Source organism: Canis lupus, chromosome 16 (genome assembly GCF_048164855.1).
Source record: "Canis lupus baileyi chromosome 16, mCanLup2.hap1, whole genome shotgun sequence".
Lineage (NCBI taxonomy): Eukaryota > Metazoa > Chordata > Mammalia > Carnivora > Canidae > Canis > Canis lupus.
This window is the reverse complement of record NC_132853.1, coordinates 2,109,135-2,121,643: the sequence shown is the minus strand read 5'-3', so window position 1 is coordinate 2,121,643 and position 12,509 is coordinate 2,109,135. Positions and strand designations below refer to the sequence as shown.

General features: G+C 38.4%; 1 protein-coding gene across 17 annotated transcripts in view; it reads left to right on the top strand.

Annotated features, from left to right (window-relative positions):
- The window catches only part of DENND1A (DENN domain containing 1A), a 508,126-nt gene that overhangs the window by 37,388 nt on the left and 458,229 nt on the right, over positions 1-12,509 (top strand). For 16 of the 17 annotated variants that reach the window (XM_072777866.1, XM_072777861.1, XM_072777848.1 and 13 more), the window contains exon 2: positions 6,850-6,920. The exons of the other annotated variant lie outside the window; for it this stretch is intronic. Coding sequence is in view for 15 of the 16 variants with exons in the window: in XM_072777861.1 (XP_072633962.1) it covers positions 6,850-6,920 (71 nt within the window). In the remaining variant the exon portion in view is untranslated. The remainder of the gene's footprint in view (positions 1-6,849; positions 6,921-12,509) is intronic. 17 annotated transcript variants of the gene reach the window in all.

Sequence of the window (12,509 nt, the reverse complement as noted above, 5' to 3'; positions counted from 1 at the left end):
AGTAACATCATGTGTAAGCAGTGTGTATTCAATAAATTACCTCCTGTCGGAGAGAGAGAAGCCCTTATTGGGAGCCGGAAACCACATGTTAGGTGTTGGGGGAAGACTCATTCATCAGACACTTATTATGTCAGGTGTCGGACCGGGGTGATGAGAGGACAGTTGGTGCCCTCAAGGAGCTGCCAGTCTAGAGGGGAAGGTGGATATTTAATCGGAGGTACATTGGCAGTTCTCCACTGGCTGCACATTGGAATAAGTTGGGGGAGCTTTAAACAAATACTGGTGCCTGGAGATTCTGATTTAATTGTTCTGGGGTGTGGCCTGGGCTTTAGGGCTTTTTAAAAGTCCCTCACATAATTCTAATTGCTTCAGGGTTGAATGTTGTAAGAACTGCTAGAAAGGGGGAAGGAGAGTGGGGGAAACACAGGGTGCCCTGGGAATGTGGAGGAGGGGCACTTAATCCTGTCTGGGCTGTGGGCATGGGGGATTGAGAAAGGCTTCCCAGAAAAGAAGAAGTGCCTGAGCTGAGGCTTGGTGAGTGAATTTGTCAAGTGCAAAAGACTGGAAAGACTTTCTTGCAGAAGAGCATCTGAATAATGTCAAATGGTAAAGTGGTTAGAGCTTTGGATGATCCACGTTGATTCAGCTTCTACTTTGCTTTGACTTTGGCTAGTTTATCCTGACTTCCAGTGTTCTTCTCTTTAAATGGGGTAAAAACACATATAGGGTAGTTGAAGATCGATTGAGATAATGCTTGTGAAGTACTTAGCACATGCCTAGTACATAGAAACAGTCAGTAGTGGAAGTTAGTATAGTAATGACGTTACTAGAGAACCAGAGCGTGGTTTGTTCAGAGGGCTACAAGTAGTCTGTACAGCTGGATGTTAGGATATAAGTCTGCAGGAGGTAAGGGTAGGTGGCAAAAAAATAAGTTGCTTGGCAGGTGGGCAGAGTTCCAGATCACTGAAGTATAGGAATGTAAGGCAATTAATAGTGGGATATCATGGGAGAACCAGGACATTTCCATGGTAATACGTTAAGCTATATCATGAAGTGTTCTGGGAAAACTTGGGTCCATATTGGAAAATTGGCTCTGAATATGGTCTTCTCAGCATCATTACGTCTACTGAATTAGCAGTGAGTGTTAATAGGACAGAAATAGGTTTTTCGGTTCCTTTAGCCAAGTAGTTAAAAATATTGAGCATCTTGAGGAGTAATGGAGGAAATAAGCAGTCTCAAAGTAGTCTCAGAGACTCTCTGGGAATTGTTAGGCTTAGTTGTTTATAGGCTTAATGAAAATATTAAGAGTCTCTTGGCCATTTGCATTTAGAAGAGACACTTTTAAATTTGTTTTTTGATTTGCAGAGAAATAGAAAATGCTTCCATCTGCATTGGCTTCACTGGCCCTTAAAATAACTTATGTATATTTGTTGGTATGTTATATAACTTGTCACAACATTAGTCACCACTTCTTCCATAAGGCAACATATAAGTGATCATGGATAAGCATGACTCTAACTTATAATTATAGTCCAATTTGTTCTTAGTGTTTTAGTAAGCTTCTTTCTTTCTTTCTTTCTTTCTTTCTTTCTTTCTTTCTTTCTTTCTTTCTTTTTCTTTCTTTTAAAAGAAACTCATAATCTTTGGCTCCATGTAATAGAGCTCTGGCAGCTATTTGAACTGAGTGAAAAATTTAGGTAGTTTTATTATTTCTCATTAGAATGAAGCAGTAACTATGGATAGCAATAGAAGAGAAGCAAGCTTCAGTGCTTCTACAAATGTTTTTCTTTGAAATCTGTTTTTTTTTTTTTTCAAAAGCACTGTTGAAATGATGGATAATTGAGGTATACCTTAAGTTTATTTTATGTTGTATGTACTGAATTATTCATTTAACTTGACCAGCGGTTTGTTCTTAAAGTGGGATCACTAGTCCAGCAGCATCAGTATTAGTTGTTAGTAAACAAATATTTGGGTACTTGTTAGAAATGCTAATTCTGGGGTCCTCCACCACCCCCAAAACTCTGGAGTGGGGCTGGAAATCTCTCTCTTCACATGCTAAAGTTTGAGAATCATGGAAGTGTATAATACTGTCATTTACTGAAATCTTTCAGACCCTAGGAAAGACTGGTCTGTCTTCCTTTATTCCTTCTACTCAGTATTTGATTCTGGCTATATGCCCGACTGTTTAGGTTCCTGGGAAACATTAGTGGGATGTGATCAACGAAATCCTTCTCTTGCAGTTTACATTCAGAGAGGGAGACTGACAGTGACCAAGCTTGTAATAGGTATGCTAAGGATAATTAAAGTTAGATGGTAGAGAGTGTATTGGGGAAGGCCTTTCTGAGGAGTTAAACTTGAAGGTGAGTTTTGAATGACAGAAAGAGGGCCACCTACATGAAGATTGATGCAAAGGGCTGTTAGATAGGAATGAGTTTGGTGAGTTTGAGCTGCTGAAGGAAGGACAGTGTGCCTGGAGTGCAGTAAGCAAGGGGAAAAAGATATGAGAGAGAGGGAGAGACCAGATCATGTAGACCTTGTAAGGACTTTCTTCCCCCTTCCAGCTTTTTTTTTTTCAGTTGTAGAATACATGTGAAATTTACCGTCTTAACCATTTTTGTACAGTTTAGTGGTGTTAAAGATGTATGCGTACTGTTGTGCAGCCATCCCCATCATTCATTTCCAGAACTCAGATTTTGACTTTGAGTGATATGGGACACTTTGGGGAGGTTTTAAGCCAAGGACTGACCTAAACTGATCTTTATAGTAAAAGGATTACTGGCCACTAAATTGAAATCTGACCGAAAGAGGGGAAGAGAGGAAGCAGCAAGATCAGAAAAGTATTGCAATCTTGGAGGTGAGATGGTGATCTGGCAAAGATACTGTGATTGGGGATGGTGAGAAGCATTCAAATTCTGGATATATTTTGATGATCAAATCAACAGAATTTGCTGATTGTGACATGTAAATAATTGTGGCATATAAAAGAGGAGTCAAAGATGACACCAAGTATTTTTTGGTTGAATAATTACTAGAATGCAAGCTACGCAGGTTTGAGAGAGAAAAGCACCATTTGTTTAATGAGAAATGCTTCTTGAACATCCAGGTGGGGATGTTGAGTAGACAATTGGATAAGGAAATCTGGAATTGGGGAAGAAGTCAGATTGGAGACATGATTTTGGGGCTTGTCAGTATTTGCATGGTAATTAAAGCCACAAGGCTGAATGAGATCATCTAAGTAATGAGTGGAGACAGGGAGAGGTCCAGGACTAAATTTGAGGGTAGGAGAGAAGGAATTAACAAAGGAACAGTCAATGAGGTAGGAAGACACCAATAAAGAGTGATATCCTGGAAGGCAAGAGACAAAAGTGTTTCAAGGAAGGAAAAAGTATCAACTGTGTCAAATGCTGCTGAGACATTAAGATAAGCCCTGACAATCGGCCATTTTAGCACATTTTAGCAATGTGGTTGTGGTTTCAGTGCTGTGATAGGTTCAGAAGCCTGTTGAAGTGTATTAGAGGAAGGGAGAAGCAGCAGAGACCACGAGTATAGACAATGTTAGGCCAGTGTACACCTAGAGAGATAGCAGGTCTGTACAAAATGCCTTAACCTGATGGCACAGGTTAATATATCAGAGCTCCAGTGTTTAAAACTTTGTTATGTAATTTCTTCATATGTGCATGTTTGTTATTTCAATTTTCCAATGAAATTTTGAGATAAAATTCAGCCAATTGCAAAGTAGACTTAAAAAAGATATGTTTATTTACATTTTTTTTTCTTTTAAAGATTTATTTATTTTACAGAGAGTGAGTGCAGGAGAGGGAGTAGAGACAAAGAGAGAAGTCTAAGGAGACTCCACGCTCAGCTCAGAGCCCAACATGGGTCTCAGTCCCATGACCCTGAGATCATGACCTGAGCTGAAACCAGGAGTGGGATGCTCAACTGACTCTGCCACCCAGGCACCGCAAGAAGGCTTTGTTTAGATTTTAGAAGGAATCTTCCTGATCCTTTTTAGACAACTTTAGTGCATTCCTTTCTTTCATCAAACACTCTACTTTGAGATCATTTGAATGAAAGGAATGTTTCCATAGGACATTCTCCACAATGTTTGGTGGCCAAAGGATGCTGACCTGGTAGGCCTTTTTATATCCTCCTGCAAGGGAAAACACACAAAAAATTTTAAGTCTCTCTTAAAACTTTAGTTTGTTTTATTTAGTTTTTTTTTTTTTTTTAAGATTTTATTCATTTATTCACAAGAGACGCAGAGAGAGAGAGAGAGAGAGGCAGAGACAGAATCAGGCTCCATGCAGGGAGCCCAATGCAGGACTCGATCCCAGGTCCCCAGGATTACGCCCTGGGTGGAAGGCAGCGCTAAACCGTTGAGCCACCCGGGCTGCCCTTATTTAGGTTTTTAAGTAAAATACTCTTCTTTTACTGTCTGATTTTAAAATTATATTTGACAGGTATATTTAAATACCTTGAACTTTAGAGCAGCCAACTCTTTTCACTGTAGGTACTTATTAAAAAAAACAAAAGCTTAAGTTTCTCTTCAGTGAAGGAATGATGATCCTTCACAAGAGAGAGAAATAGATTCCTGATTGACAAAACACACATTTTTCTACTAAGGAAGTAGAGGGAATATTAACATATTTTATTGAATCTAAGGTGCCATTATTTGTAATATGCACCATTATATGCATTACTAAGAAAGAAAAAAAGTGCTGCCATTTAGCATTGTAAGATACAATAGATTTTAAGAGATGCGGGGGTGGGGGGCGGTGGGGTGGGGAAGTTCATCTTAGAATCAATGAAGCACAGAATTTGAGCTCTGGGTGTGTTTGTAACTAGGTCTGGGACCATCAACAAGTCACATAGAATCTCTGCCTCAGGTTCCTCACCTGGGTGGTGAGAATGATAATAACTGATCTACGTGTCTTCATAGGATTATATAATGAGGTTGAAATGAGATGAATGAGAGTTATTTTAAGAAATGGAATCTACTGGGCAAATTCAAGGTATTTATTTCTTTGAAATTAACAGATCTGATTAGGTGTCTCGAAGTTTCTGAGCCTTGTTGTCACGTTTAAAATAGAATTCAGTTATAGACATTTGAAAATATAACATTTTCTTCTAAATGACTTTCAATTTGGAAGTATCTTTTTATTGTAGTTTTAGAATCAAAGAGAAAACTCAAAGATAATAAAACCTGATGTTGGGCAGCCCCGGTGGCTCAGTGGTTTAGCGCCACGTTCCACCCAGGGCCTGATCCTAGAGATCCAGGATCGAATCCCATGTCAGGCTTCCTGCTGCATGGAGCCTGCTTCTTCTCCCTGTGTCTGTGTGTCTCATTAATAAATAAATAACATCTTTAAAAAAAATATATATATATATAACCTGATGTTCTCATCATTCAGAATTAACAACTGTTAATGTTCTGTTAGTGCTGTGATCTTCTTCAGACTTATTATGAAATATTTATGACATAAAGAGGTAGAAGGATATAATAATGAAACCTTGTGTAACTTGCCAGTGCCAGTACAGGTGAAGTCCCCTCTGTGGAAACAGTATCTTATATTTAGATTAGCATCCTGTCTTCATAATAGTGTAGTGATTTAGAATACTGTTTCTCTTGTTTCAGTCTTTATTTTTTTAAAGATTTTATTTACTTATTCATGAGAGACACAGAGAGAGAGGCAGAGACATAGGCAGAGGGAGAAGCAGGCTCCCTATGGGGAGCCTGATGTGGGACTAGATCCTAGAACCCTGGGATTACAACCTGAACCAAAGGCAGACACTCAACCATTGAGCCACCCAGGTGCCCCTTTTGTTTCAGTCTTTAAAACCTGTAAATAGGGCAGCCCAGGTGGCTCCGTGGTTTAGCGCCGCCTTCAGTCCAGGGCGTGATCCCAGAAACCTGGGTTCGAGTCCCACATCGGGCTCCCTGCATGGAGCCTGCTTCTTCCTCTGCCTGTGTCTCTGCCTCTCTCTCTCTCTCTCTCTGTGTCTCTATGAATAATTAAAATCTTTTAAAAAAATAAAACCTATAAATAAGCAAGTTAACTGCATCATATGTGTTTTATCCCAGAATATGCGGGAGAATCTACTTTGTGCTAGTATTGCCTAGGTTTGAGTTTCTTCAGAATCTACCTCTGGGGGGCAGGGGGGAAAGAATTTACCTCTGGGCTTTGGAGATACAGCTGTGTAAATTCAAAATATGACACCTGTGAAATCATAATAATAGCTAGCTGCTTATTTGTTAGGCATTGTACCCAGACAGTTATTGTGTGTTTTCTTTAGGTTTCATTATAAATCTTCTGGTTAGATGTTTTCTTTTCTTTTCTTTTCTTTTCTTTTCTTTTCTTTTCTTTTCTTTTCTTTTCTTTTCTTTTCTTTTCTTTTCTTTTCTTTTCTTTTCTTTTCTTTTCTTTTCTTTTCTTTTCTTTTCTTTTCTTTTCTTTTCTTTTCTCCCTTCCCTCCCTTCCCTCCCTTCCCTCGCTTTATTTGAGAGAGAGGAGAGAGTGTGTACAAGTGGGGTGGGGGAATTGGCTGGGGGAGAGGGAGAAGCAGACTTCCTACTGAGCAGGGAGCCGGACTTGACTCGGGGCTCAATCCCAGGACCCATGTGAGATCATGACCTGAGCTGAAGGCAGATGCTTAACCAGCTGGGCCACCCAGGTGCCCCAGGCATTTTCATTTAATAGATCAGAAAAGCATGGCTCAGAGAAGTTGAGTAACTTGGCCAATGCTACATAGCTATTGGTTTTAAGTAAGGTTGGCGTTATACCATAGCCCACATGTTCTATACCGTACACCTTCAATCCTTGTCAGTAATCACAATCTGTTCTTTTGTAGGCAGAACCCAGAGACCACCTTTGAAGTGTATGTTGAAGTGGCCTATCCTAGGACGGGTGGCACTCTTTCAGGTATTTGCATGTTTGATTATGTTATGTGTTTATTGTATGAGAAAGCTTTGCACAACATTGTTTCTTGGCCTTTGGCTAAGGTCAGGTGGAGATAAATATACATGTGGGATATGTGAATATTCTAAATTGTGATTTATCTTTAAATATATTTAATAGGTTTTCCCTTTTATTTCACATCATCCTAAGGAATGGAGAATAAGCACAGTGAATATTTTAAATTAAGTCACTGCTATAATAGGCTTGAGGTATGGCTTTATTCATTGTAATCATTGAGTTTTGGTTTGTATCTTTCACAGATGCCTGGAAGTCAACTGTTTGGCATGAAATATTGTCACCTTGCTAATGAGGAAGGCTTAGAATTAAGTTGCAAAATAATATAAAGGGAACTCTCTGCCACTCAACTGGAAGGAGATGTTTGAAATGGACTTAATGTAGTAAATTTACAGTCTGCTGGTTAAAAAAAAAAGTTGGAAATTAGTTGAAGGAAACACCTCCTTTGTCTTTAGCTTTTGGACTAATTTGGATCTGTATTACTGGACAACAGGATCTTAGATAAGGTTAGAGTATCTTGCATAGGCTGAGTATATTCTCAACCTAAATTCCTTCTTGGTTAATGAGAAAAAAATAACCCCATAACCTAGTGTTCTTTTCTTTGGAAACTAAGAGAGTGATACGTTTGCCAGAGGTATGCCAAAGAACAACTCTTGGTCCACACACACAAGCAGTTGTGTGTATTACTTGGTGTTTAGGGAGAGAGAATTTACTTGGATTAGTATTGTGGGGTAATCAGAATTCCACTGGTAGTTATGCTCTTAATTGGCTATGCAATATTTTCTATTTCATTGTCAGACCGTAATACTCATAAAATAGCTACCTTTATTGAGAATCTGAAAGTTATAAGAATGGTCAAGTGCATATGCCCTTTCCTTAGATTCATCAATTGTTACCCATTTACCATATTTGCTTTATCACCCTATATGTATATATTATTTTTGCTGAGCCATTTGAGAATAAGTTGCAGACCTACTGACCGTTTACCACTAAATACTTCAGAATATATCTCCTAAGAATTTTCTTACCATTGAAATAAGAGAATTTAATGTTCATGTAATTAAATGTCAGTTGTCCATGTTTAATCAGTTTTCCCATAGTATCCTTTATCGCATTTTCCTTTCTGATCCAGAATCCAACTCAGCATCATGTGGTCCATTTAATGTTTTTTTTCAGTAAGGAATAGTTTCACAGCCTTTCTCTACCTTTTATGACGACACATTTTTAAAGAATTTAGGTCTCTTTTCTTGTAGAAGGTCTCTAGATTTGGATCGAATTATATCCTCATGATTAGATTTGGGTTATGGATTTTTGGCAGAGGTCTCTGTGATATTGTGTATAATATCAGCAGGCACATGATGTCTATCCCTTATTTGTGAGGAAAAAAAGTACATGGAGCTCATATGTGTAGTTTAACAATTATCAAGTGAGTGCCCATGTTACTGCTATCCAGGCTAAGGAATATATTGTTGTCTGGGTCTAAGAAAATACTGTTACTGCTGGAGGGTTTCCTGCCCTGGCCTTGTGCTTTAACGGGCCCTGCTTTGGCCCTTTTCCGTGGGGCAGAGTCTCTGGGGCCTGGCACATGTCTACTTAGAACCTGAACCTTTCCATGCTATACTATACCTATTATCTCAGAATTTCTTGTTCACGTGGCCCTGAGCTTGTTTCCAGAGCCTCTGTGAGTCCTTTTCCTGGAGTCTGTCCTTCTAAGGGTGGACAGGGCTGCTGGTGTATATAAGGGATGGCTTAAGTGTGGCTATTTGTGGAGAGTAGGGTGTGGAATGGAGTTTGGACTTATGAGTGGAAGTGACTGCATGCTTGTGTGAGGTTCTTGGCAGTGTCGGATTGGAGAAGAGGGCAATGGGTGGTGGGCCAGTGGCCAGTTCTCCCTGGACCACCATATTTCAGCATGGAACTCTAGGGAATCCAGAATTCTTTGCATGAATCTGGCTTTTCAGGTAGTGATAAAGGTATATTTGTCATGATAGGAGGATAGAACATATTTTATTTAATAGTTTATAAGCTTGTTTCATGTCTTTCAAATATTTACACATATGGTATGAGGGCCTCTATTTGTACTCCTGCTGAGGCCCTGTAAGTGGTGGAAGTGGATTTGGTTGGCACTTCAGAGGGTCCCTCCTTTCCGTTCTCCAGAGGTAACTACTATCCTGGCTTTTATGATAATCATTTTTCTTTATAGTTTTATGACATAAGTATACCTCCTTGAAAAATATAATTTAGTGCCTGTTTCTGAATTTTATAGAAACAGAATTATTCTTTGTGCAGTTTTGCTGCTTTTTTTGCTCAAGGTTATGTTTGTAGGGGTTCTGCGTGTTGTATGTAGCTGTAGTCATTTTCATTGCTGTAGGATTATGTTACAATTTATCTATTCTACTGTTGAAAACACTTGAAGTTGTTTGCAGTTTTGGGCTATTAGAAGCAATGCTGCTGTAATCCTTCCTTATATGTAAATCCTGGTGCACTTAAATGTACATTTCCTTGGGATGTCATACTTGATTACTGGATCATGCTAAACTGTTTTTCAAAATTGTGCTAGGCTACACTCCCTCCAGCGGTGTTTGATAGTCCTTATTGCTTTACAACTTCAGTTAGAATTAGATTTGTTGATTTTTTGCCAACCTGATGGTTATATAGCAGTATCTCCTTTTTACTTGCATTGTCCTGATGACTAATGAGACCAAGCACCTTTGCTTATTGGCCTCTTGAATAGCTTCTTTTTTAAAGTGCCTGTTCAAATCTCTTGCTAATTTTTCTTACTGATTTTTCTACCTTTTCCTCGTTGACTTGTAAGATTAGAGTATGGATACTAATTACCTGTGTGTATTACAAATATCTTCTTCCACTGTATGGTTTGTCCTTTACTGTCTTTGTTACTTTTGATCATAACTTCTTGATTTTAATGTAGTAAAATTGGCTAATAGTTTCCTATACCACGGAAAGAAGATAGTTTTTCTCTAAGAAATTTATGGTTTTGCCTTTTGCATTTAGGTCTTTATTAAGGATTTTATTTTTTGGTAGATTAGCTAATTTAAAAATTGGGAAACTAAACAGGGGCACCTGGATGGCTCAGTCTCTAGAGCACATGAATCTTGGTCTCAGGGTTGTGAGTTCAAGCCCCACATTGAGTATGGAGCCTACTTAAGAACACAACTGGGAAACTAAAGCTGAATTACTGGGATCCGCTATTCCTTTACTTGAAACATTTTAATAAAATGATCAGGGGCACCTGGGTGGCTCAGTCGGTTAAGTCTGCTTCAGCTCAGGTCATGTTCCCAGGGGCCTGCGATTGAGCCTAGCATTGGGCTCCCTACTCACTGGAGAATCTGCTTCTGCCTCTGCCCCTTTCCCTCCCCCTCTTACATAAATAAATAAAATCTTAAAAAAAATGATCATGTACTTCTAGGTGCACCTGGCTGGGTCAGTTGGTAGAGCGTGCATCTCTTGATCTCGGGGTAGTAAAGTTTGAACCCCATGTTGGTATAGAGATTACTTAAATAATAAAATCTTAAAAAAAAAAAAAAGATCAGGTACTTCTAAATCATACTTTAAAAATAAAATTACCAAAAAAAAAATAAATAAATAAAATTACCTCACAAAAATATGACAGATATGAGAAAGGCCAGTAAGAAATAATACTAGACTTTAAAAACAGTTCTTTTACCCTCAACTACTTCTAATGTTTCCATTACCGAAGACCTGTATTATAAGCTGTGTACTGTATTCTGAAGAGCATTCCATGACCTCCATGGAAGGGACATATGATCTGTCAGCTCCACTTAGTGTATCAAGACATCAGACACTGAATGGGACACCTTGGAAACACTGTGCCAGGAAGATTTGGGTACACAACTGAACTCCTGGTGCTGCTTGCTTTCTTTGGGAGTTTGAAATTTCCTAGTTGTTATTACCAAGAAATAAGTTGTCACTTTGTATTTGATTTTAGGTCCCTTTTGTCTACTTCTACAACCTTCTTGTTTTTAATTAAACTTATATTTGCCTTTTTCGGATATTATTGAATGCATTATTTTTGCCTTTTTAAATGATTGCAAGAAATCTGCCTTAAGATTAGTCTTTGTTCCTTGATCTGCATCTCTGATCTCTGTCAAAGTATCTGAGCAAACTTAGGTATAAACCTTACACCATACAGTACTAGTGTCTGGGCATAATCTTCTCTTTGAAGTTTGTTTGCATCCCCCAGAGGGATTAGTTCCCTGCTGTGAGAAGGTGGGTTAGAAAGCACTGAAACTACTTTACGGGTCTTTAATTGGGGGATTTAGTATACATTTTATTCTATAAACTTCTGTGGGAGTTTCAGTCTTACAATTTTTCTTATAATGTGGTATGTTATATTCTCATTGTAAATTAAAAAAAAAAAACCCTAAAAATGTCCTCAAGTTATTTAAGTACATATCAACACATTATCCTGATTTGTGTTTTGTTTCTATTTAAATTTTTAGTAGCTTGTTTTCAGATTAGTTTTTGAGTATGTATACAATTTAAAAATTTTTGAAAAATCACAAAGAGAAAAATCATCACTCAGCAATAAACACTATTAATGTTTTGGTATATTTATTTCCTTGTCTTTTGCATGTAAGTGTATGTAAATAAAAAATATATAAGTTTATATATATATGTATTTTCTATAAACATAAGCTTTTCCCCTGAACTTCTGCTAGGTGTTTTCCTTGCTCTCTCCCCCAAATCATTAAGATTTTCCTAAAATTAATATAGCTTTGTGAAAATTATTTCAGTTGTTATGAATTATTACATCATGTTTATGAGCAATATTTACTTACAATTGGATCTTTAGATTGTTTCTAGAATTCTCCTAAACAATGCAAGCAAACCTATCTGTGTATAGTGCTTGTTATTTAAGTATGTAGTTTTGAAAAGTTGGGACGTTTTGAGTAGATATTTGATCTACTTTATTCTTAACATTTATGATTTTGGGGCCGCATTCCATTTTATATACTCTAATTTATGTATTTGTTCAAGAACCCACCTTGACATGGGGATCCTAGAAAACTAATAGAGTTGTCTTAAGTTGTGAAAGCTCCCAAAGCTGAGTTCAGCCTGTCTGACTGAAGGTCTCAGAAGAGGGTGCTCTTGCGAGAAGGATGAGCCTGCCAGTCCCATGATCAGATGGTACTGGCCATGCTGAAACTCTGGAATGCATTTCCAGCACAAGTTTCTCATTACAGCTGGCATTTCGGAGCCTGCTGTGGGCACTCTGCTTGGTCAGCCACTGAGCACTGGGAGACTTGCATTAGCATCAGGTTCCAAAGGCCAGTCTACCTTCCAGCTTCCTCTGGCATCAGCTCCCTGCCCAGTGTCTTACTGCAATAGCTCAGTGCCACTCAGTAACAAGGAGTGGATAGTCAAGGGAAGAAATTGTCGTGAGAACTCTGGAAGGAATGCTCACAACATGATGCTTTGGGTAGCTGGGGTTTTCAGCTATAATCAGTAACTTAAACACACACCCTTACTTTCATATCTCTTTTAAATGGATCAGCG